This window comes from Coregonus lavaretus, assembly GCF_964263955.1.
Source record: "Coregonus lavaretus genome assembly, contig: HAP1_SCAFFOLD_5631, whole genome shotgun sequence".
Taxonomy (NCBI): Eukaryota; Metazoa; Chordata; class Actinopteri; order Salmoniformes; family Salmonidae; genus Coregonus; species Coregonus lavaretus.
Window position 1 is genome coordinate 1 of NW_028159721.1, and position 25,136 is coordinate 25,136.

At 46.0% G+C, this 25,136-nt stretch overlaps 1 protein-coding gene across 1 annotated transcript; it reads right to left on the reverse strand.

The window, feature by feature from the left end:
- Nucleotides 1-1,686: 1,686 nt before the first annotated feature.
- On the reverse strand, nucleotides 1,687-24,063 carry LOC311122503 (queuosine-tRNA galactosyltransferase-like; the record flags this gene model as incomplete). Its single annotated transcript, XM_084196844.1, has 9 exons — nucleotides 23,968-24,063; nucleotides 23,674-23,811; nucleotides 22,816-22,932; nucleotides 22,535-22,634; nucleotides 22,049-22,113; nucleotides 14,539-14,604; nucleotides 13,304-13,399; nucleotides 2,383-2,478; nucleotides 1,687-1,815 (listed from the first exon to the last, which is right to left on the reverse strand). The coding sequence occupies exons 1-9, from the start codon at nucleotides 24,001-24,003 to the stop codon at nucleotides 1,687-1,689; spliced, it is 843 nt and encodes a 280-aa protein (XP_084052970.1). The 5' UTR covers nucleotides 24,004-24,063.
- Between the last annotated feature and the right edge of the window lie 1,073 nt (nucleotides 24,064-25,136).

The window sequence follows — 25,136 nt, forward strand, 5'->3', positions numbered from 1 at the left end:
TGGCCCCATATTCAGCCTGTAAGGCTCTGGTCTAAAGTAGTGCACTGTATAGGGAATAGGGTATCATTTGGGATGCAGCCATATGTTGTCGTGATGGGGCAGAGTACATAGGATAAAGGATCATTGACCCTACAAACAGATCTAAGGTCAGCACTGTGTTCTGGGGAGGGTCACCTGATCCTAGTACCAATCAGAGAGCAGTGATTGTGGAAGATGCAACCTAATTGGCTATTGGGAGTTTCATTAACCTCTCCTGATTGGCTAGCAAGTGTTGCATAGCCTTTTGTGATTGGCTGGTGAGAGGTACATACCTTCTTCTGATTGGAGGGACTGAGGCAGCGGTAGAGTTTCCGGCCCTGTTTCCCAGCATTCCATATGGTGAAGGATTCCCATTGGTTGATAACTCTCTCCTGGAGGAAGGCCACACGGAGGTTCCAAATGGTTTCCCTGGAGACCGGAGGACAGGGGAGGAGTTACAGACATGGACCACACACACATACAAGTGTGCACGCACGTAACACACACACCTATAACCCTGATAGTTATCATATGGAGACATTAGTGTGAGCTCATCCTCTGATGGTTTGACTAAAACACTGGGCCTCCATGACAAACACTACCCGCCACCATAAACCATGGTTCTAGTCAAATATACACACACACACACACACACACACACACACACACACACACACACACACACACACACACACACACACACACACACACACAGAGACACAAGTGTACTCACGCACATCAATTAAACACACACACACCAAATACACCATGCATGGGTGGTCCCCATATTCCTTCCCTAAACAGTTTCACTGATGCTTTGATTTAGGGGGACCTAGATTAACACATAGAAATATATACACGCAGTGTGAGGACACACACACACACACACAATATATGTCATCGTAGAGGGATTGACTCAGAAGTGTGTCTGGAGAGGTAAGATGGTGGCAAAGAGAGAGAGAGGAGGAGAGAAGAGAGGAGGAGAGAAGAGAGGGATGAGAGAGAGGAGAGAGGAGAGAGAGAGAGCGAGAGGGAGGAGAGAGAAGAGAGAAGAGAGAGGGAGGAGAGAGAAGAGAGAGGAGAGGGAAGAGAGGAGCGAGAGAGAAGAGGGAGGAGAGAGAGGAGAGAGGGAGGAGAGAGAGGAGAGAGGGAGGGGAGAGGGAGGAGAGAGAGGAGAGAAGGAGGAGATAGAGGAGAGAGAGGAGAGAAAGGAGAAGAGAGAAGCGAGAGAGGAGAGAGGGAGGAGAGAGGGAGGAGAGAGAGAGGAGAGGGAAGAGAGAAGGAGAGAGAGGATGATTTGTAAAGGAGTGCATCATGACAGCGCGTCAACAAGGTTAGATATACGACCGACAGACGGAGGGGGGGAAGGAAGGAGTGATAACAGGAAAGAGGGGATGAGAGGGAGGGGGGTGAGGAAAGGGAAGGAGAGGTCTTCTCCTTCTGAGTCTTTACAGAAATAGGGTTTCCACTACGTGTGGACTACGTGTGTGTGGCTATAGAGGTTGGAAAGGGCCTGGCGGGGGGGCACACACACACACAGTCGGAGACTCTGGAATTCCAGAGCTGAGTGTGTGTGTGTCAGGAAGGGGCACATGGGAATGCTAGCTGGACAGCTGTGTGTAGCTGGAGGACATGTTGTGTGTGTAAGCGTGGCTGTGTGTGCGTGTCTTACTCCAGGACAGAGTGTGTAGCAGCTTGTTGATGGTAGCGGTAGACTAGTAAACACTGGTCCACTCTGACCACACCTCCTCCCTGACCAACACTCTGATAGAACCACAACAGATCCTCTGGAACTCCCTGGAGAAGAGAAGAGAAGAGAAGAGAAGAGAAGAGAAGAGAAGAGAAGAGAAGAGAAGAGAAGAGAAGAGAAGAGAAGAGAAGAGAAGAGAAGAGAAGAAGAGAAGAGAAGAGAAGAGAAGAGAAGAGAAGAGAAGAGAAGAGAAGAGAAGAGAAGAGAAGAGGAGAGGAGAGGAGAGGAGAGGAGAGGAGAGGAGGAGAGGAGAGGAGAGGAGAGGAGAGGAGAGGAAAATAAGGGTTGGGATGGAGTGTGGCGTGTGGGAAGGGAAGAGTGAGGTCACACATTTGATCACAAATCCATTTGAACAATGTTGGACAAATTAGAGGGTTCTTCACAACCCCAAATCTACCACTAACCCCTATCCACTTATTGCAGTCTTGTGCTTGCACATCTTGACCCCTAACCCCTGAGCAGATCTGAAAGGGTATTTCGCCCTCTTGATAGACTAGGTGGACCGCTATTCAATTAATTCAAATCTGCGTAAGTGGTCGGTTTTAGATTAAAAATGTGACTTGCGTGTCACAGTGATTCTGATTGGTGGACAGGTTTTACGGGTGGAGTCTCACCTTGCCGCCCTCGTCGAATGATCCGACCCGCTGGAACCAATCCCTGGAGCAGAACCAGGTTGGCATGACGACCGTAGGGCCGTGAGAGGTGTACACCTGAGAGAGGGGATAAACACACACACACACTCAGAGGCGCCAGACTGCTGTGGATCCAGAGACTAGAGAGCAGTGAGATATCAACACACTGCTAGAGAGAGACTAGAGAGCAGAGAGATATCAACACCCTGCTAGGGAGAGAGCAGCGAGATATCAACACCCTGCTAGAGAGAGAGCAGCGAGATATCAACACCCTGCTAGGGAGAGACTAGAGAGCAGAGAGATATCAACACCCTGCTAGGGAGAGACTAGAGAGCAGAGAGATATCAACACCCTGCTAGAGAGAGACTAGAGAGCAGTAAGATATCAACACCCTGCTAGAGAGAGACTAGAGAGCAGTAAGATATCAACACCCTGCTAGAGAGAGACTAGAGAGCAGTAAGATATCAACACCCTGCTAGAGAGAGACTAGAGAGCAGCGAGATATCAACACCCTGCTAGAGAGAGACTAGAGAGCAGAGAGATATCAACACCCTGCTAGAGAGAGACTAGAGAGCAGTAAGATATCAACACCCTGCTAGAGAGAGACTAGAGAGCAGAGAGATATCAACACCCTGCTAGAGAGAGACTAGAGAGCAGTGAGATATCAACACCCTGCTAGAGAGAGACTAGAGAGCAGAGATATCAACACCCTGCTAGAGAGAGACTAGAGAGCAGTGAGATATCAACACCCTGCTAGAGAGAGACTAGAGAGCAGCGAGATATCAACACCCTGCTAGAGAGAGACTAGAGAGCAGCGAGATATCAACACCCTGCTAGAGAGAGACTAGAGAGCAGTAAGATATCAACACCCTGCTAGAGAGAGAGCAGCGAGATATCAACACCCTGCTAGAGAGAGACTAGAGAGCAGTAAGATATCAACACCCTGCTAGAGAGAGACTAGAGAGCAGTGAGATATCAACACCCTGCTAGAGAGAGACTAGAGAGCAGTAAGATATCAACACCCTGCTAGAGAGAGAGCAGCGAGATATCAACACCCTGCTAGAGAGAGACTAGAGAGCAGTAAGATATCAACACCCTGCTAGAGAGAGACTAGAGAGCAGTGAGATATCAACACCCTGCTAGAGAGAGAGCAGCGAGATATCAACACCCTGCTAGAGAGAGACTAGAGAGCAGTAAGATATCAACACCCTGCTAGAGAGAGACTAGAGAGCAGTAAGATATCAACACCCTGCTAGAGAGAGACTAGAGAGCAGTGAGATATCAACACCCTGCTAGAGAGAGACTAGAGAGCAGTGAGATATCAACACCCTGCTAGAGAGAGACTAGAGAGCAGTGATATATCAACACCCTGCTAGAGAGAGACTAGAGAGCAGTGAGATATCAACACCCTGCTAGAGAGAGACTAGAGAGCAGTGAGATATCAACACCCTGCTAGAGAGAGACTAGAGAGCAGCGAGATATCAACACCCTGCTAGAGAGAGACTAGAGAGCAGTGAGATATCAACACCCTGCTAGGGAGAGACTAGAGAGCAGAGAGATATCAACACCCTTCTAGAGAGAGACTAGAGAACAGAGAGATATCAACACCCTGCTAGAGAGAGACTAGAGAGCAGAGAGATATCAACACCCTGCTAGAGAGAGACTAGAGAGCAGAGAGATATCAACACCCTGCTAGAGAGAGACTAGAGAGCAGTGAGATATCAACACCCTGCTAGGGAGAGACTAGAGAACAGTGAGATATCAACACCCTTCTAGAGAGAGACTAGAGAACAGAGAGATATCAACACCCTGCTAGAGAGAGACTAGAGAGCAGAGAGATATCAACACCCTGCTAGAGAGAGACTAGAGAGCAGAGAGATATCAACACCCTGCTAGAGAGAGACTAGAGAGCAGTAAGATATCAACACCCTGCTAGGGAGAGACTAGAGAGCAGAGAGATATCAACACCCTGCTAGAGAGAGACTAGAGAGCAGAGAGATATCAACACCCTGCTAGAGAGAGACTAGAGAGCAGAGAGATATCAACACCCTGCTAGAGAGAGACTAGAGAGCAGTGAGATATCAACACCCTGCTAGAGAGAGACTAGAGAGCAGAGAGATATCAACACCCTGCTAGAGAGAGACTAGAGAGCAGAGAGATATCAACACCCTGCTAGAGAGAGACTAGAGAGCAGTGGGATATCAACACGCTGCTAGAGAGAGACTAGAGAACAGTGGGATATCAACACCCTGCTAGAGAGAGACTAGAGAGCAGAGAGATATCAACACCCTGCTAGAGAGAGAGCAGCGAGATATCAACACCCTGCTAGAGAGAGACTAGAGAGCAGTGAGATATCAACACCCTGCTAGAGAGAGACTAGAGAGCAGCGAGATATCAACACCCTGCTAGAGAGAGACTAGAGAGCAGTGGGATATCAACACCCTGCTAGAGAGAGACTAGAGAGCAGCGGGATATCATCACCCTGCTAGAGAGAGACTAGAGAGCAGTGGGATATCAACACCCTGCTAGAGAGAGAGCAGCGAGATATCAACACCCTGCTAGAGAGAGACTAGAGAGATATCAACACCCTGCTAGAGAGAGACTAGAGAGCAGAGAGATATCAACACCCTGCTAGAGAGAGACTAGAGAGCAGCGAGATATCAACACCCTGCTAGAGAGAGACTAGAGAGCAGAGAGATATCAACACCCTGCTAGAGAGAGACTAGAGAGCAGTAAGATATAAACACCCTGCTAGAGAGAGACTAGAGAGCAGCGAGATATCAACACCCTGCTAGAGAGAGACTAGAGAGCAGTGAGATATCAACACCCTGCTAGAGAGAGACTAGAGAGCAGAGAGATATCAACACCCTGCTAGAGAGAGACTAGAGAGCAGTGGGATATCATCACCCTGCTAGAGAGAGACTAGAGAGCAGTAAGATATCAACACCCTGCTAGAGAGAGACTAGAGAGCAGAGATATCAACACCCTGCTAGAGAGAGACTAGAGAGCAGTGGGATATCAACACCCTGCTAGAGAGAGACTAGAGAGCAGCGAGATATCAACACCCTGCTAGAGAGAGACTAGAGAGCAGAGATATCAACACCCTGCTAGAGAGAGACTAGAGAGCAGAGATATCAACACCCTGCTAGAGAGAGACTAGAGAGCAGTGGGATATCAACACCCTGCTAGAGAGAGACTAGAGAGCAGTGGGATATCAACACCCTGCTAGAGAGAGACTAGAGAGCAGTGGGATATCAACACCCTGCTAGAGAGAGACTAGAGAGCAGCGAGATATCAACACCCTGCTAGAGAGAGACTAGAGAGCAGCGAGATATCAACACCCTGCTAGAGAGAGACTAGAGAGCAGTGAGATATCAACACCCTGCTAGAGAGATAGCAGCGAGATATCAACACCCTGCTAGAGAGAGACTAGAGAGCAGTGGGATATCAACACCCTGCTAGAGAGAGACTAGAGAGCAGCGAGATATCAACACCCTGCTAGAGAGAGAGCAGCGAGATATCATCACCCTGCTAGAGTGAGACTAGAGAGCAGTAAGATATCAACACCCTGCTAGAGAGAGACTAGAGAGCAGTGGGATATCAACACCCTGCTAGAGAGAGACTAGAGAGATATCAACACCCTGCTAGAGAGAGACTAGAGAGCAGTAAGATATCAACACCCTGCTAGAGAGAGACTAGAGAGCAGTGGGATATCAACACCCTGCTAGAGAGAGACTAGAGAGATATCAACACCCTGCTAGAGAGAGACTAGAGAGCAGCGAGATATCAACACCCTGCTAGAGAGAGACTAGAGAGATATCAACACCCTGCTAGAGAGAGACTAGAGAACAGTGGGATATCAACACCCTGCTAGAGAGAGACTAGAGAGCAGTGGGATATCAACACCCTGCTAGAGAGAGACTAGAGAGCAGTGGGATATCAACACCCTGCTAGAGAGAGACTAGAGAGCAGTGGGATATCAACACCCTGCTAGAGAGAGACTAGAGAGCAGGAAGATATCAACACCCTGCTAGAGAGAGACTAGAGAGCAGTGAGATATCAACACCCTGCTAGAGAGAGACTAGAGAGCAGCGAGATATCAACACCCTGCTAGAGAGAGACTAGAGAGCAGTGGGATATCAACACCCTGCTAGAGAGAGACTAGAGAGCAGCGGGATATCATCACCCTGCTAGAGAGAGACTAGAGAGCAGTGGGATATCAACACCCTGCTAGAGAGAGAGCAGCGAGATATCAACACCCTGCTAGAGAGAGACTAGAGAGATATCAACACCCTGCTAGAGAGAGACTAGAGAGCAGAGAGATATCAACACCCTGCTAGAGAGAGACTAGAGAGCAGCGAGATATCAACACCCTGCTAGAGAGAGACTAGAGAGCAGAGAGATATCATCACCCTGCTAGAGAGAGACTAGAGAGCAGTGGGATATCAACACCCTGCTAGAGAGAGACTAGAGAGCAGCGAGATATCAACACCCTGCTAGAGAGAGACTAGAGAGCAGCGAGATATCAACACCCTGCTAGAGAGAGACTAGAGAGCAGAGAGATATCAACACCCTGCTAGAGAGAGACTAGAGAGCAGTAAGATATCAACACCCTGCTAGAGAGAGACTAGAGAGCAGCGAGATATCAACACCCTGCTAGAGAGAGACTAGAGAGCAGTGAGATATCAACACCCTGCTAGAGAGAGACTAGAGAGCAGAGAGATATCAACACCCTGCTAGAGAGAGACTAGAGAGCAGTGGGATATCATCACCCTGCTAGAGAGAGACTAGAGAGCAGTAAGATATCAACACCCTGCTAGAGAGAGACTAGAGAGCAGAGATATCAACACCCTGCTAGAGAGAGACTAGAGAGCAGTGGGATATCAACACCCTGCTAGAGAGAGACTAGAGAGCAGTGAGATATCAACACCCTGCTAGAGAGAGACTAGAGAGCAGTGAGATATCAACACCCTGCTAGAGAGAGACTAGAGAGCAGTGGGATATCAACACCCTGCTAGAGAGAGACTAGAGAGCAGCGGGATATCAACACCCTGCTAGAGAGAGACTAGAGAGCAGCGAGATATCAACACCCTGCTAGAGAGAGACTAGAAAGCAATAAGATATCAACACCCTGCTAGAGAGAGACTAGAGAGCAGTGGGATATCAACACCCTGCTAGAGAGAGACTAGAGAGCAGCGAGATATCAACACCCTGCTAGAGAGAGACTAGAGAGCAGTGAGATATCAACACCCTGCTAGAGAGAGACTAGAGAACAGTGGGATATCAACACCCTGCTAGAGAGAGACTAGAGAGCAGCGAGATATCAACACCCTGCTAGAGAGAGAGCAGCGAGATATCATCACCCTGCTAGAGAGAGACTAGAGAGCAGTAAGATATCAACACCCTGCTAGAGAGAGACTAGAGAGCAGTGGGATATCAACACCCTGCTAGAGAGAGACTAGAGAGATATCAACACCCTGCTAGAGAGAGACTAGAGAGCAGTAAGATATCAACACCCTGCTAGAGAGAGACTAGAGAGCAGTGGGATATCAACACCCTGCTAGAGAGAGACTAGAGAGATATCAACACCCTGCTAGACAGAGACTAGAGAGCAGCGAGATATCAACACCCTGCTAGAGAGAGACTAGAGAGATATCAACACCCTGCTAGAGAGAGACTAGAGAACAGTGGGATATCAACACCCTGCTAGAGAGAGACTAGAGAGCAGTGGGATATCAACACCCTGCTAGAGAGAGACTAGAGAGCAGTGGGATATCAACACCCTGCTAGAGAGAGACTAGAGAGCAGTGGGATATCAACACCCTGCTAGAGAGAGACTAGAGAGCAGTGGGATATCAACACCCTGCTAGAGAGAGACTAGAGAGCAGTGGGATATCATCACCCTGCTAGAGAGAGACTAGAGAACAGTGGGATATCAACACCCTGCTAGAGAGAGACTAGAGAGCAGTGGGATATCAACACCCTGCTAGAGAGAGACTAGAGAACAGTGGGATATCAACACCCTGCTAGAGAGAGACTAGAGAGCAGTGGGATATCAACACCCTGCTAGAGAGAGACTAGAGAGCAGTGGGATATCAACACCCTGCTAGAGAGAGACTAGAGAGCAGTGGGATATCATCACCCTGCTAGAGAGAGACTAGAGAGCAGTGGGATATCAACACCCTGCTAGAGAGAGAAAGGAGGAATAGCTACAAGACTACAGTCTGCACAATAACCCTCCTCTCTGAAGGAATCAATCTATCTTTTCAGACTGTTAGAGTATGTATCTGGTCAATATGTCAGTGTATTATGTATGTTTGTAACAGTGTGTTATATGTGAAAATGTGATCGTATTATAAATTGTATTTTAATGTTTAAGGACTGTTGGAAGATTAGTCCTTCCCTCTCTCCCTCTCTCCTTCTCTCTCTCTCTCTCCCTCCCCCTCTGCTATGTGTTTTTCAGAGTTCTGTTCTAATGTCTCTCCCAGCTAGTGCTGAGTGATTAGTGCTTTTTGAGGTCGGTTCGGTTTTGGTCCGACTATTAAAAAAATTATCACAGATTTCGTTTATTTTTTAAACATTAACTGCACTATGCATTATGTGGGTTGAATCCTGTAACAACACAGAATAAAACAATGAATACAAGTCCCATGATGGTAGTGACTGCCCATTACTGCTTATCACTTATTAACCATCATTTATTCACATAACTTTAATAAAATATTTCAATTGTTGTGTATGTTACATTTGATTTATTTGATGACTTTATTATTCCATTCCAAGTCATCATCTCATCTCTATAGAGCTGCTGCCTATGCTGTCTGACAAAATCACTGTTTTAGTAGTTCTTCAAAGTAAATAAGGCAGACTTTTATGACTGCTGAATACCGACTATCAATCACTTAGATCATGTATTTTCAGGTAGAGATATCTCTAAGCAACTGCTCTCTATCTCTCTCCATCGCTCGTCTTCTGTCTTTTCTCTCCATCTTCCCACACAGACCGGGACAAGTAGGCGTGCAATGGATTATGGTCGTTGTAGATCATTACCACGTTTTCTGCGCTAAACTATGTAGAATATTGGCCTGTAGGAAACTACAACTCTCTACTACAACGCACAGTTCAGCCTTCATCTGATTATTCTCTAGAGAAACTGCGAATTGAAAATGGAAGTCAAATAATTGAACCAATGTCGGTCAATTAGTTGTTTAAAAAACGGAAAAATAACCGACATTTTGGTTAATCACTCAGCATCACTCCCAGCTGGTCTTCCAGTCCGACTCTGGTCCAGGTCACTAATCAACAACATTCCCATTGCTATCCCCACTACTGTTCTCTGGGACTTCCCAATCCCACATCACACAAACATGCACAGACGTCACACACACACCACATTCACAGGGTCCATTTGTTCACCGAATACTGATTACTTTAGATAAAAACAATGTCTGTGTGTGTGGGGGGGAGGGGGGGGGGGGCATAACTGATTACCATTACAGATGAAACTGGAGGAAAACATCTGGACTGGCAGCTGAATAGAATATAATCTGAATCTGCTGTGTGTGTGAGAGTGTGTGTGTGTGTGAGAGTGTGTGTGTGTGTGTGTGTGAGAGAGTGTGTGTGTGTGAGAGAGTGTGTGTGTGTGTGTGTGTGTGAGAGAGAGTGTGTGTGTGTGTGAGAGTGTGTGTGTGTATGTGTGTGTGTGTGAGAGAGTGTGTGTGTCACACCTTATGTTCACTCTCTCTAAACCTAAATTCCAACATTTGCATTTAGCAGATGTCAGCGGTTCCAGAATTATTATTTTTTTTCTTTTTTTTTTTCTAGAGGAAGTTATGTCACAGTCATACTGAGAGAGAGAACAAGGGAGAGAAAAAGACAGAGGAGAAAGAAAGCGAAAAAGGACAGATAAAGAGAGAGAGAGAGGAGAGAGTGGGAGTGAGAAAGGACAGATAAAGAGAGAGGAGAGGAGAGAGGGAGAGGGGAGAGGAGAGAGGGAGGGAGTGAGAAAGGACAGATAAAGAGAGAGAGAGGAGAGAGAGATGGAGTAAGAAAGGACAGATAAAGAGAGAGAGAGGAGAGAGGGAGAAAGGACAGATAAAGAGAGAGAGAAGAGAGAGAGATGGAGTGAGAAAGGACAGATAAAGAGAGAGGAGAGAGAGGGAGAAAGGACAGATAAAGAGAGAGAGAGAGAAGAGAGAGAGAGAGGGAAAGGAAAAGACGAAGATAGATAGTGATGTGATGACGTGTTCACAGTGGGGGAGTTATGGAACAGCCATATCTAACGTCCTTCAGCTGAACACTGTGCTTCCAATCATATCTTCTACTCAGAAAGAACAGACTCCACAGGCTAGAGAACAGAACACACACAGTAGGAAGTAAAACAAGCACCACCTTAAATAAACCTAGGAGATAGAGAGGGAGAAAGGAGAGAGAGGTAGAGAGAGAGAGAGGAGAGAGAAAGAAAGATAGATAGAAAGAAGGAGTAGAGGGTTACTGAGGGGTTAGATTGCTACACACAATAAAGGGAGGGATAAATAGAAAAACTGTGAGGGAGAAAAAGAGAGGGAGAGAGAGAGGGAGGGAAAGAGAGAGAGTGAGGGAGAGAAAGAGAGAGGGAGAGAGAGAAAGAGAGAGGGAGAGAAATAGAGAGAAAGAGAGGGAGGGAGAGAGAGAGAGAGAGAAAGAGAGGGAGGGAGAGAGAGTGAAAGACAGAGGGAGAGAGAGAGAAAGAGAGAGAGAGAATGAGAGGGAGGGAGAGAGAAAGAGAGGGAGGGAGAGAGAGAGAAAGACAGAGGGAGAGAGAGAGAAAGACAGAGGGAGAGCGAGAGAGAGAGAAAGAGAGGGAGGGAGAGAGAAAGAGAGGGAGGGAGGGAGAGAGAGAAAGACAGAGGGAAAGAGAGGGAGGGAGAGAGAAAGAGAGGGAGGAAGGGAGAGAGAGAGAAAGACAGAGAGAGAGAGGGAAAGAGAGGGAGAGAGAGAGAGAGAGAAAGAAAGGGAGGGAGAGAGAGAGAAAGAGGGAGAGAGAGAGAGAGAGAGAGAGAGAGAGAAAGAGAGAAAGACAGAGGGAAAGAGGGAGAAACCCATATGTAGTGATAATCACCATATCAACAGAACCCATGATCTCATTCTCACTTTCGCCCACGAAATTCAATATCATATAAATATATCTACTAGGAATGTCTGCTAAAGAATTCTGCAGGCCGTGTGTGTGTGTCTGTGTGTGTGTGTCTACACGCAGACCAGCCAGGCAAAAGCCAGGTCAGTGAGGAGAGGTGGAAAAGAGGGGTAAGGAGGACAGTGAGGATAGAGGAAAGAGGGAGCTGGAGAGGCAGAGGGAGGAGGTCGAGAGGGGAGGAGTGGGGAGATGGGAAAGAGGTGTAAGGGGGAAAGTGAAGAACACCGGAACCAATGGAGATATTGAGAGGAAGACCGCAGAGAAGAGGTGTGTGTGTGTGTGTGCATATTAACCATAGAAATAATCTGGGGCGGCAGATAGCTTAGTGGGTAAGAGCGTTGTGCCAGTAACCGAAAGGTCGCTGGTTCTAATCCCCGAGCCGACTAGGTGAAAAATCTGTCGATGTGCCCTTAAGCAAGGCACTTAACCCTAATTGCTCCTGTAAGTCGCTCTGGATAAGAGCGTCTGCTAAATGACTAAAATGTAAAATGTAAATGTAAAATGTAGTTGTATGCAGTCCTGTCTCCTAGACGACAGTCTGTATTATGAGTTAGAGCTGAATCACAGAGCTTTACTGAGTTAGAGCTGAAAAGATTTGGCATGGGTCCCCAGATCCTTAAAAAGTTCTACAGCTGCACCATCGAGAGCATCCTGACCGGTATGGCAACTGCTCGGCATCCGACTGCAAGACACTACAGAGGGCCGAGCTTCCTGCCATCCAGGACCTACAGTTGAAGTCGGAAGTTTACATACACTTAGGTTGGAGTCATTAAAACTACTATTCAACCACTCCACAAATGTCTTGTTAACAAACTATAGTTTTGGCAAGTCGGTTAGGACATCTACTTTGTGCATGACACAAGTAATTTTTCCAACAATTGTTTACCGACAGATTATTTCACTTATAATTCACTGTAGCACAATGAAGTTTACATACACTAAGTTGACTGTGCCTTTAAACATCTTGGAAAATTCCAGAAAATTATGTCATAGCTTTAGAAGCTTCTGATAGGCTAATTGACATAATTTGAGTCAATTGGAGGTGTACCTCTGTAGCTCAATTGGTAGAGCACGGCGCTTGTAACGCCAGGGTATTGGGTTCGATCCCCGGGACCACCCATACGTAAAAATGTATGCACACTAATTGAGTGTATGTAAACTTCTGACCCACTGGGAATGTGATGAAAGAAATAAAAGCTGAAAGAAATCATTCTCTCTACTATTATTCTTTCTTAACTCGATTTCTTGAACTGCATTGTTGGTTAAGGGCTTGTAAGTAAGCATTTCACGGTAAGGTCTACACCGGTTGTATTCGGCACATGTGACAAATAACATTTGATTTGATCACAGAGCTTTACTTTCCACGCAATATTCCACCAACTTTCAGAAAATTCCCAGATTGTCCAGAAATCCTGGTTGGAGGATCCCAGATTTCCTGCTTATTCTCTTCTGATTCCTGGAATCTTCCAACTGGGATCTTAGGAAAACCTGGGAATTTTGCGCGATACCAGCCCATGCTAAAGTCAGGATTCATCTCGCTCACTCACACACACAAATGTAGGTAAAATAATTATCTAATTTTACACAAGTTACAACGGTCCTCCTGTTTCCTCTGGTGTGTGTGTGGAAACTGCAGGCTCCAGGTACGCATCCTGTTTCCATCGGACCTGGCCACCGCCTGGCACGCGACCCCCCCATACACACACATCCTGAGTGTGTGTGAGCTACCTGGGTGGTGAGTTGATCCTGGCTGATGTTGTTGATCCAGCGTGTGTAGCGTTCAGTAGATCCCTCTGGATCCCTGCGGACCTGACAGCCAATCAACTGAGAGAAACACAGACACACCTCTTAGTGATCTACTAGATACATGTGATCAACACAGACACACCTCTTGGTGATCTACTAGATACATGTGATCAACACAGACACACCTCATAGTGATCTACTAGATACATGTGATCAACACAGACACACATAGACACTCACAAACAAACACATCACACTAATCATATGATGTACAGAAGAGAGAAATAGGAGAGAGGGCTGGAGAGAAAGAGACAGACAGAAAGAGAGACAGAGAAGGAGGGAGGGAAAGAGAGCGAGAGAGATGGAATGCTTTTTCTGTTCCGCATCTATCCCAATGATCCACAAGACAGATGAAATGATCTACAAGTGGAGATGTAAAACAACCCTACAGTCAACCCATACTATTATTCCACATAGCTGAACCAATCCCTCTCATTTCCTCTCTCCACCCTGTCTGCTGCTCTCTCACACAGTTCAAAGGGCACATTTCAAAGGGCAAATAAGCAGAGAAGAAGACTCTCTCTCTCTCTCAGAGAGAAACACCTAAATACACACACACACCACTGATTCAGAAACACTATACACGCATGACAGAAGGAATTTGGGAAATTCCGCCCATACAGAATGGTAAGGTTTTCCTGACTGTTATGATGATTTAGAGTAGAGACAGGAGAGGTAGAGAGGGAGGGAGGAGAAGGAGAGAGGGAGGGAGGAGAAGGAGGGGGAGGGAGAGGTAGAGGAGGAGAGAGGGGGAGGGAGAGGTAGAGGGGGAGGGAGAGATAGAGGGGGAGGGAGAGGTAGCGGGGGAGGGAGAGGGGGAGGGAGGGAGGAAGAGATGGAGAGGTAGAGAGAGAGAGAGGGAGGGAGGGAGGAAGAGATGGAGAGGTAGAGAGAGAGAGAGGGAGGAGGAGAGGGAGAGGTAGAGAGGGAGGAGAGAGAGATGGAGGAGTAGCGAGGGTAAGACCACAGCGGAATGCAGAGAGGTTCCAGGGAGGTAAATCATCAGACTAGAGCTGTGCACTCTCTCTCTCTCTCTCTCTCTCTCTCTCTCTGTCTCTCTGTCTCTCTGTCTCTCTGTCTCTGTCTCTGTCTCTGTCTCTGTCTCTGTCTCTGTCTCTGTCTCTGTCTCGGCTCTAGACAGACAGAGTTGTACTTACAGAGGTAGAGTTGAAGAGGCATGCCTCGTACTGGAGACGGATTCTCTGAGGCATCATCACATCATCCTGGAACACACACAGATACGGTTAACACGCTCCCTCTCTCACACACACACACTCACTCTCACAAATACATCCGGTTAGCTAGCTCTCTCACAAACACAACACACACATTTCAAGGCATGTTGATGTTTTAACCGTGAGTTTGTTATGACTAGAGCACTCTGGGAGGTCGCGACCTTCAGAGAGGATCTAAACAGACATGCTCAGAAACAACACTTACACACACATCAGACATAACACACCAGGGAGAGAGAGAGAGAGCGCGAGAGACAGACAGACAGAGAGTGAGAGGGACAGAGAGAGAGAGAGAGAGAGAGAGAGAGAGAGAGAGAGAGAGAGAGGAGAGAGAGAGAGAGAGAGAGAGAGAGAGAGAGAGAGAGAGAGAGGGGAGAGAGAGACAGACAGACAGAGAGTGAGAGGGACAGAGAGAGAGAGAGAGAGAGAGAGAGAGAGAGAGGAGAGAGAGAGAGAGAGAGAGCGCGAGAGACAGACAGACAGAGAGTGAGAGGGACAGAGAGAGAGAGAGAGAGAGAGAGAGAGAGAGGAGAGAGAGAGAGAGAGAGAGAGAGGGGAGAGAGAGACAGACAGACAGAGAGTGAGAGGGACAGAGAGACAGAGAGAGAGAGAGAGAGAGAGAGAGAGAGAGAGGTGGAAAGAGAGAGAGAGAGAAAGAAATGAGGGTCTGCTATACAAATTGATGGAAAGTGGTGTTGGGGAAAAACATACCACATTATAAAATCTATGTACACAAACAACAAGTGTGCGGTTAAAATTGGCCAAAAACCCATTTCTTTCCACAGGGCCGTGGGGTGAGACAGGAATGCAGCTTGAGCCCCACCCTTTTCAACATATATATCAATGAATTGGCGAGGGCACTAGAACAGTCTGCAGCACCTGGCCTCACCCTACTAGAATCTGAAGTCAAATGTCTACTGTTTGCTGATGATCTGGTGCTTCTGTCCCCAACCAAGGAGGGCCTACAGCAGCACCTAGGTCTTCTGCACAGATTCTGTCAGACCTGGGACCTGACAGTAAATCTTAGCAAGACCAAAATAATGGTGTTCCAAAAAAGGTCCAGCTGCCAGGACCACGAATACAAATTCCATCTAGACACCGTTGCCCTAGAGCACACAAAAAACTATACATACCTAGGCCTAAACATCAGCACCACAGGTAAATACCACAAAGCTGTGAACGATCTGAGAGACAAGGCAAGAAGGGCCTTCTATGCCATCAAAAGGAACATACAATTCAACATACCAATTAGGATCTGGCTAAAAATACTTGAGTCAGTTATAGAACACATTGCCCTTTATGGTTGTGAGGTCTGGGGTCCGCTCACCAATCAAGAATTCACAAAATGGGACAAACACCAAATTGAGACTCTGCATGCAGAATTCTGCAAAACTATCCTCTGTGTACAACATAAAACACAAAATAATGCATGCAGAGCAGAATTAGGCCGATACCCGCTAATTATTCAAATCCAGAAAAGAGACGTTAAATTCTACAACCACCTAAAAGGAAGCGATTCCCAAACCTTCCATAACAAAGCCATCACCTAGAGAGAGATTAACCTGGAGAAGAGTCCCCTAAGCAAGCTGGTCCTGGGGCTCTGTTCACATACACAAACAGACCCCACAGAGCCCCAGGACAGCAACACAATTAGACCCAACCAAATCATGAGAAAACAAAACGATAATTACTTGACACATTGGAAAGAATTTACTAAAAAAAGAGAGCAAACTAGAATGCTATGTGGCCCTAAACAGAGAGCACACATTACCTGACAACTGTGACATTTTACATTTACAATTCTCAAGCAATATATCCAGCAATATATTCATAAAAAAACATGATATGGATATAGTAGTCATTTAGCAGACGCTCTTATCCAGAGCCACTTACAGTTAGTGAGTGCATACATTTTTTCATACTGGTCCCCCGTGGGAATCGAACCCACAACCCTGGCGTTGCAAGCGCCATGCTCTACCAACTGAGCTACACGGGACACCCAAACTTAAGGAAAGCTTTGACTATGTACAGACTCAGTGAGCATAGCCTTGCTATAGAGAAAGGCCGCCGTAGGCAGACCTGACTCTCAAGAGAAGACAGGTTATGTGCACACTGCTCACAAAATGAGGTGGAAACTGAGCTGCACTTCCTAACCTGACCATATTAGAGACACATATTTTCCCTCACACATCAAATATACAGTTGAAGTCGGAAGTTTACATACACTTAGGTTGGAGTCATTAAAACTCGTTTTTCAACCACTCCACAAATTTTGGTTAGGACATCTACTTTGTGCATGACACAAGTAATTTTTCCAACAATTGTTTACATACAGATTATTTCACTTATAATTCACTGTATCACAATTCCAGTGGGTCAGAAGTTTACATACACTAAGCTGACTGTGCCTTTAAACAGCTTGGAAAATTCCAGAAAATGATGTCATGGCTTTAGAAGCTTCTGATAGGCTAATTGATATAATTTGAGTCAATTGGAGGTGTACCTGTGGATGTATTTCAAGGCCTACCTTCAAACACAGTGCCTCTTTGCTTGACATCATGGGAAAATCAAAAGAAATCAGCCAAGACCTCAGAAATAAAATTGTAGACCTCCACAAGTCTGGTTCATCCTTGGGAGCAATTTCCAAACGCCTGAAGGTACCACGTTCATCTGTACAAACAATAGTACGCAAGTATAAACTCCATGGGACGACACAGCCGTCATACCGCTCAGGAAGGAGACGCGTTCTGTCTCCTAGAGATGAACGTACTTTGGTGCGAAAAGTGCAAATCAATCCCAGAACAACAGCAAGGACCTTGTGAAGATGCTGGAGGAAACAGGTACAAAAGTATCTATATCCACAGTAAAACGAGTCCTATATCGACATAACCTGAAAGGCTGCTCAGAAAGGAAGAAGCCACTGCTCCAAAACCATAAAAAAGGCAGACTACAGTTTGCAACTGCACATGGGGACAAAGATCGTACTTTTTGGAGAAATGTTCTCTGGTCTGATGAAACAAAAATAGAACTGTTTGGCCATAATGACCATCGTTATGTTTGGAGGAAAAAGGGGGTGCTTTCAAGCCGAAGAACACCATCCCAACCGTGAAGCACGGGGGTGGCAGCATCATGCTGTGGGGGTGCTTTGCTGCAGGAGGGACTGGTGCACTTCACAAAATAGATGGCATCATGAGGAAGGAAAATGATGTGGATATATTGAAGCAACATCTCAAGACATCAGTCAGGAAGTTAAAGCTTGGTCGCAAATGGGTCTTCCAAATGGACAATGACCCCAAGCATACTTCCAAAGTTGTGGCAAAATGGCTTAAGGACAACAAAGTCAAGGTATTGGAGTGGCCATCACAAAGCCCTGACCTCAATCCTATAGAAAATGTGTGGGCAGAACTGAAAAAGCATGTGTGAGCAAGGAGGCCTACAAACCTGACTCAGTTACACCAGCTCTGTCAGGAGGAATGGGCCAAAATTCACCCAACTTATTGTGGGAAGCTTGTGGAAGGCTACCTGAAATGTTTGACCCATGTTAAACAATTTAAAGGCAATGCTACCAAATACTAATTCAGTGTATGTCAACTTCTGGCCCACTGGGAATGTGATGAAAGATTTTGGGGGTGTTGTCATGGGAGGGTTGACGGGGGGCAGTGATATGGGTATGCGTCAGCCACGCGGCTCCAGGTCTCACAGGGTGTGGAGTGACCTCTTCAACCCACAGAGGAGAGCCCAGACTGGGGCAGAGCAGGGAGGAGAGACTCCCTTTGGAGTAAAGTGTCAGCGAGAGAGAGAAGAGAGAGTGGTCAAGAGAACATACAGTGGCTTGCGAAAGTATTCACCCCCCTTGGAATTTTTACAATTTTGTTGCCTTACAACCTGTAATGAAAATGGTTTATATCATTTGATTTACACAACATGCCTACCACTTTGAAGATGCAAAATAAAATAAAAAGTGAAACAAACAAGAAATAAGACAAAAAAAACGGAACAATTGAGGGTGCATAACTATTCACCCCCCCCCCCCCCCCCCCAAAGTCAATACTTTGTAGAGCCACCTTTTGCAGCAATTACAGCTGCAAGTCTCTTGGGGTATGTCTCTAATAAGCTTGGCACATCTAGCCACTGGGATTTTTGCCCATTCTTCAAGGCAAAACTGCTCCAGCTCCTTCAAGATGGATGGGTTCTGCTGGTGTACAGCAATCTTTAAGTCATACCACAGATTCTCAATTGGATTGAGGTCTGGGCTTTGACTAGGCCATTCTAAGACATTTAAATGTTTCCCCTTAAACCGAGTGTTGCTTTAGCAGTATGCTTAGGGTCATTGTCCTGCTGGAAGGTGAACCTCCGTCCCAGTCTCAAATCTCTGGAAGACTGAAACAGGTTTCCCTCAAGAATTTCCCTGTATTTAGCACCATCCATCATTCCTTCAATTCTGACCAGTTTCCCAGTCCCTGCCGATGAAAAACATCCCCACAGCATGATGCTTCCACCACGCTTCCCTGTGGGGATGGTGTTCTCGGGGTGATGAGAGGTGTTGGGTTTGCGCCAGACATAGGGTTTTCCTTGATGGCCAAAAAGCTCAATTTTAGTCTCATCTGACCAGAGTACCTTCTTCCATATGTTTGGGGAGTCTCCCACATGCCTTTTGGAGAACACCAAACGTGTTTGCTTATTTTGTTCTTTAAGCAATGGCTTTTTTCTGGCCACTCTTCCGTAAAGCCCAGCTCTGTGGAGTGTACGGCTTAAAGTGGTCCTATGGACAGATACTCCAATCTCCACTGTGGAGCTCTGCAGCTCCTTCAGGGTTATCTTTGGTCTCTTTGTTGCCTCTCTGATTAATTACCTCCTTGCCTGGTCCGTGAGTTTTGGTGGGTGGCCCTCTCTTGGCAGGTTTGTTGTGGTGCCATATTCTTTCAATTTTTTAATAATGGATTTAAATGGTGCTCCGTGGGATGTTCAAAGTTTCGGATATTATTTATAACCCAACCCTGATCTGTACTTCTCCCCAACTTTGTCCCTGACCTGTTAGGAGAGCTCCTTGGTCTTCATGGTGCACCTTGCTTGGTCTTGCCCCTTGCTTAGTGGTGTTGCAGACTCTGGGGCCTTTCAGAACAGGTGTATATATACTGAGATCATGTGACACTTAGATTGCACACAGGTGGACTTTATTTAACTAATTATGTGACTTCTGAAAGTAATTGGTTGCACCAGATCTTATTTATGGGCTTCATAGCAAAGGGGGTGAATACATATGCACGCACCACTTTTCCGTTACTTATTTTTTAGCATTCTTTGAAACAAGTTATTTTATTCATTTCACTTCACCAATTTGGACTATTTTGTGTATGTCCATTACATGAAATCCAAATAAAAATCCATTTAAATTACAGGTTGTAATGCAACAAAATAGGAAAAACGCCAAGGGGGATGAATACTTTTGCAAGGCACTGTACATATGTGTGGATACACTAAAAAATGCTTGCCTCTACCGCTAACTAACGAGGTCAGAATACGGACGACCACACCAGAGACCCCAGCAGGTGACCAAGACACACACACACACACTCAATCTATCTCAGCGGCAGGTAGCCTGGCGGATAGGAATGTCGGGCCAGTAACCGGAAGGTTGCTATTTCTAATACCCGAGCCGACAAGCAAAATATCTGCCGTTCTGCCCTTGAGCAAGGGTGTTAACCCCCATCAACTGCTTCCCGGGCGCCGATGACGTGGATGTCGATTAAGGTCTGGGTTTAAGGTTTATCATGACATGTAATGACAGCCTCAGTCTCCCCAGACAGGACAACATAGGGCACTAGAAAATCGACTCATTTTTTTGTGCCAAATTCTTGGTTGTTTTTCCAGGTTTTGGGTTCTCCTCTGATTTTTCTTAGGTTTTCACTCTCAAAACCACACTTTTGTTAATAGAAAAAACAAAATTGGATGTTCTAAGTCCACAACAATTCTTAAACCACATCAGGAGACCATTTAATTCAATTGTGCACTAGCGAGAGACCGTTGTGTTTGGTTAGCGGTGTTTCTGTAGCGGTTCTTGTAGCAGTGTTTCATGAGAGAGTTTGTAAAACATTCTGCCAGGTAGGCCTACTTTGCAGTCAACATTTAATTGGGGCGTTTTTTGTGGGGGAAGCCTTTAGAAATAACTGTTTCTGCATGCTAACTGTTTCTGCATGCTAACTGTTTACGCATGCTAACTGTTTCTGCATGCTAACTTTCTGCATGCTAACTGTTTACGCATGCTAACTGTTTACGCATGCTAACTGGCTACTCAACAACAGGCACACAGAAACAGGGGTTACTTCTTCAGAAAGATGCAGGAAATACGAATCACTGATGCATTATTTTCATGGATTATGAGAAACTAGGGCAATTTAACTTTCTGTTCTCAGTCCAGAGCCTCAGCCAATGATTTCGATATGAGACACCCCACCCCAAAAATGTTTTTACTTCAGATCTACCCGATTCATTCTATTAAACTCTACGCGGGCGGAGAGGATTATAGTTAGAGAGAAAATGAACTCTATTTGACCATTTTATTATATTTCTAGAGAAATGGTCTGATTTTATCACTGTTTTCTTTGAACTCTGTTTCAGCCCCAGTCAGGACAAGAAAGAGGCTTTTATTTCAGGAATTATGTTTTTTTGGGGGGGCACAGAACAGCCCAAGGCACAGTACACACACACACAGAATGGAGGGGGCCAGAACTTGTGACTATGATTCAGTTCCATTTTCATATTTTGTATTTTTCATGCGTCATAAACCAGGGCACATCCAAGTATGTGTGTGTGATGTCCCTGGTTAGTGCTTTGGTTCTCTGGCTTTTCACACACACACACACACACACACACACACACCACAGTCGGAGGAAATGGGCGAGTTCGTTTTGCATGGCCCGGTGCCCCGGGTGGGTGGAGATTTCACTTAAGGACCAATGGAATGGTCTAAAAAGTATAAAACTCCGCCCACCTCTAGCACCGGGCCATGAAAAACAAACTCACCCATTGACATTACACCGGTAACATACAGTGGAGCTTAAGTGTAACACTCACACACACACATTCAAACACACACACACTCACATTCAAACACACACACACACTCAGACAGACAGAGGCTGGAGTCTCATTCTCAGTCCACACATTATACTGACAGCTCTGTCAAACATTTACTCTGATACAGTACCCACCTATTATATAGCCTGTGTGTGTGTGTTTTGAATGTGTGTGTGTGTGTGTGTGTGTGTGGTACCAAACACTTGGTTGCTTGGCCCAGGTGTGCGTCAGACAGCAGCTAGAGCATGACGATGAATCCCTCCAGACCTCCACAACACACTTACTGTCTCACTCCACCTCTTTCTCCCACACACACACACACACGTTAACATAAACACGGTGTGTTGTGACTCACAGCGTCCTGAAAGCAGAGGTATGGTCCAGAGCTCTGAGACACAGCCTGGTTCTTGGTATGGCCCACTGGAGGAGAGGAGAGACAGAGGAGATCAACATGGGGACTAGTTACAACACACACACACCTCGTACACACCTCACATACACACACACCTCGTATACACCTCACATACACACACCTCGCATACACACACACATCTCGCATACACACACACCTCGCATACACACACACACACACACACCTCGCATACACACACACACACCTCGCATACACACACCTCACATACACACACACCTCGCATACACACACACCTCGCATACACACTCACCTCGCATACACACACACCTTGCATACATACACACCTCACATACACACACACACCTCACATACACACCTCACACACACCTCGCATACACACACACCTCGCATACACATACACACACACACACACACACACACACCTTGCGCACACACACGCACACTTACCTCCTCTGGGTTGGGCGGAGTCATGGCCAGAGATCACCATGGAAACACCTCTCCTCTCCAGCCTCTCCCTCCATCCTTCCACTATCGCTCTGGAACCATCCTGACACACACAAACACACAAAACCACACACACACAACCCACACACGCACGTATGTATTTAACTCACAATGCTGTAGTATTAGTAGTACTGTAGTAGTACTGTAGTAGTATTCTAGTAACTCACAGTGCTGTAGTATTAATAGTACTCTAGTAGTACTATAGTAGTATTCTAGTAACTCACAGTGCTGGCGTCATCGTAGACAGACAGTTCCATTGAGCCAGTGTAGTCCTGGTCCAGAATCCCCTGCAGACACTCATCCAGCCAGCAGGAGGCGTTATACACTGGCATGATTATAGACTAGAGACAGACAGACAGACAGGAGGGCCCCCCCGTGTAGCTCAGTTGGTAGAGCATGGCGCTTGCAATGCCAGGGTTGTGGGTTCGATTCCCACAGGGGGCCAGTATGAAAAATTTATGCACTCACTAACTGTAAGTCGCTCTGGATAAGAGCGTCTGTTAAATGACTAAAATGTAAAATGTTATACACTGGCATGACTATAGACTAGAGAGGAACAAACATTGCGTCAAGTTGGCTAGCTAAGTAATATTAGCCAACGTGCGAACAGGCACCAACTGGATGTACTGCTACAAAGTAAAGAAAAATAAGGTAAAATGCCAATCTACAGTTGCTACATCCATTTTTTGTGGATTTACAGTATACATTCTGGATGAGTGCTTGTTTTACTCCAATGTTTGTCAGCATTGTAAATGTAAACGAACACTGTACAGCTTTAAAACATGCTTAAAGCTATCATTTCTATATATTGGATGGTCAGTCCTTGCATCCAAAGCTCTGTCCATGAATTTGAGAGTGGTTACATTTTTCCACAACCAGCCCTCAGCTTTTTACAAAAACAGAGGCGGGGTCTCCACTTTGTTATTGTTTCAACTCCGGATTGGCCCTCTGCGGATTGACACACTGGTACATTTTCCATCCTTTCTGGTTATCTAGGTCAGTGAACTGTTCTCTCGTGGACAAACAGAGGTAACATAATGTTGGTTCTGGGTTGTTGCCGAGATTAGTGATATGTCACCTACCACCTCCACGGTCCTGCTTGTCTCCCCCACTCCACCTCCGACCAACCCATCATGCGCGCACTTCCCCTTGCAGAGCCGCTTGGCAGGGACAGAGTCGGCCTCCTGCCCGTTAGGGTGCTCCAGTGAACAGGTAGTCATCTGAACAAACAAGAAAGACACGATAAACGCAAGTTGTTGTTGTTGTTTTGCCGAAAACTGGCTAGCGGATTTGAAAGAATGAACGTCGACGGAGAAAGCACACGTGGGATATTTATAGTGCTATCTGCTCTTATAGAATGTATGACTTTGTATTACCATGTTACACTCGTTCTCGAGTGAGCTGCTTTTCATTTGAGCTGTAAAACAACACCAAAATACAGACACATTTGCTCTCGAAACTTTCCTCGACGATAGCAGCTCCACTTCCGCAAACAAAGATGCTAAATCTCTCATTGGTCAGTTTAAAACGCGGACAAGCTTCTGATTCGCTGTTTGCAATGTCAGTCATATGACGCAGTCTTGTTGACGTTCGCTTGGTCCCTCCCACTGCCCCAATACAAACAACAGAGAAACATAATTTACAGTAGCCTAGCAACACAACTATATTATGTTTTAGCAGTATAACAATGTCGAAATTCTCAGTGTGTATTGATATCTTCCCCTGTGTAACGTTTAAACAGTCTCATGTCCATTTCCCATCGGAGCCCAATACAGTTTCTTGTCCAAGAACAACATGGTTCATATATGCTGTCTGTCTCTTTTCATTTGACAGGTAATCCATCTATTAGATAGACCAGGTGATTCAGTAGTGAAGTAATGTTTCAAGTTTTAATGTCACATGCACAAGTACAGTGAAATGCCTTTCTTGCAAGCTCTAACCCCAACAATGCAATAATCATTAACAATGTAATACTAAAAATAACAAGGTAGAACAAAAACACACAAGACACCAAAATAATAGTAAGAATAAGGGGTGGGGGGGGCTAGTGTCAGCTGAGATGGATTCTGGGTGTGAAGCGTATCAAGACTCACAGCTGGGGGATAAGAAACAGGCGCTGACTTATGATTCACTACGGTACACACACACACATCTGTTTTCACTAAGGTAGGATAGAGTGCACAACCTCACCTCAGTCAAGTGACGGGGAGAGAGGAGGGAGAGAGAGAGATGAGAGAGGAAGGGAGAGAGAGGGGGGGGAGAGAGAGAGAGGGGGGAGAGAGAGAGAGAGAGGAGAGAGAGGGAGAGAGAGAGAGAAGAGAGAGGAAGGGAGAGAGAGAGGGGGGAGAGAGAGAGAGAGGAGAGAGAGAGAGGGAGAGATGAGAGAGAGAGAGAGAGAGAGGGAGAGAGAGAGAGAGAAGAGAGAGAAGAGAGAGAGAGAGAAACTATCTACTTCACTTGCTTTAGCAATGTTTACATACGTTTCCCATGCCAATAAAGCCCTTAAATTGAATTGAAATTGAATTGAGTAAGAGCGCGAGAGAGA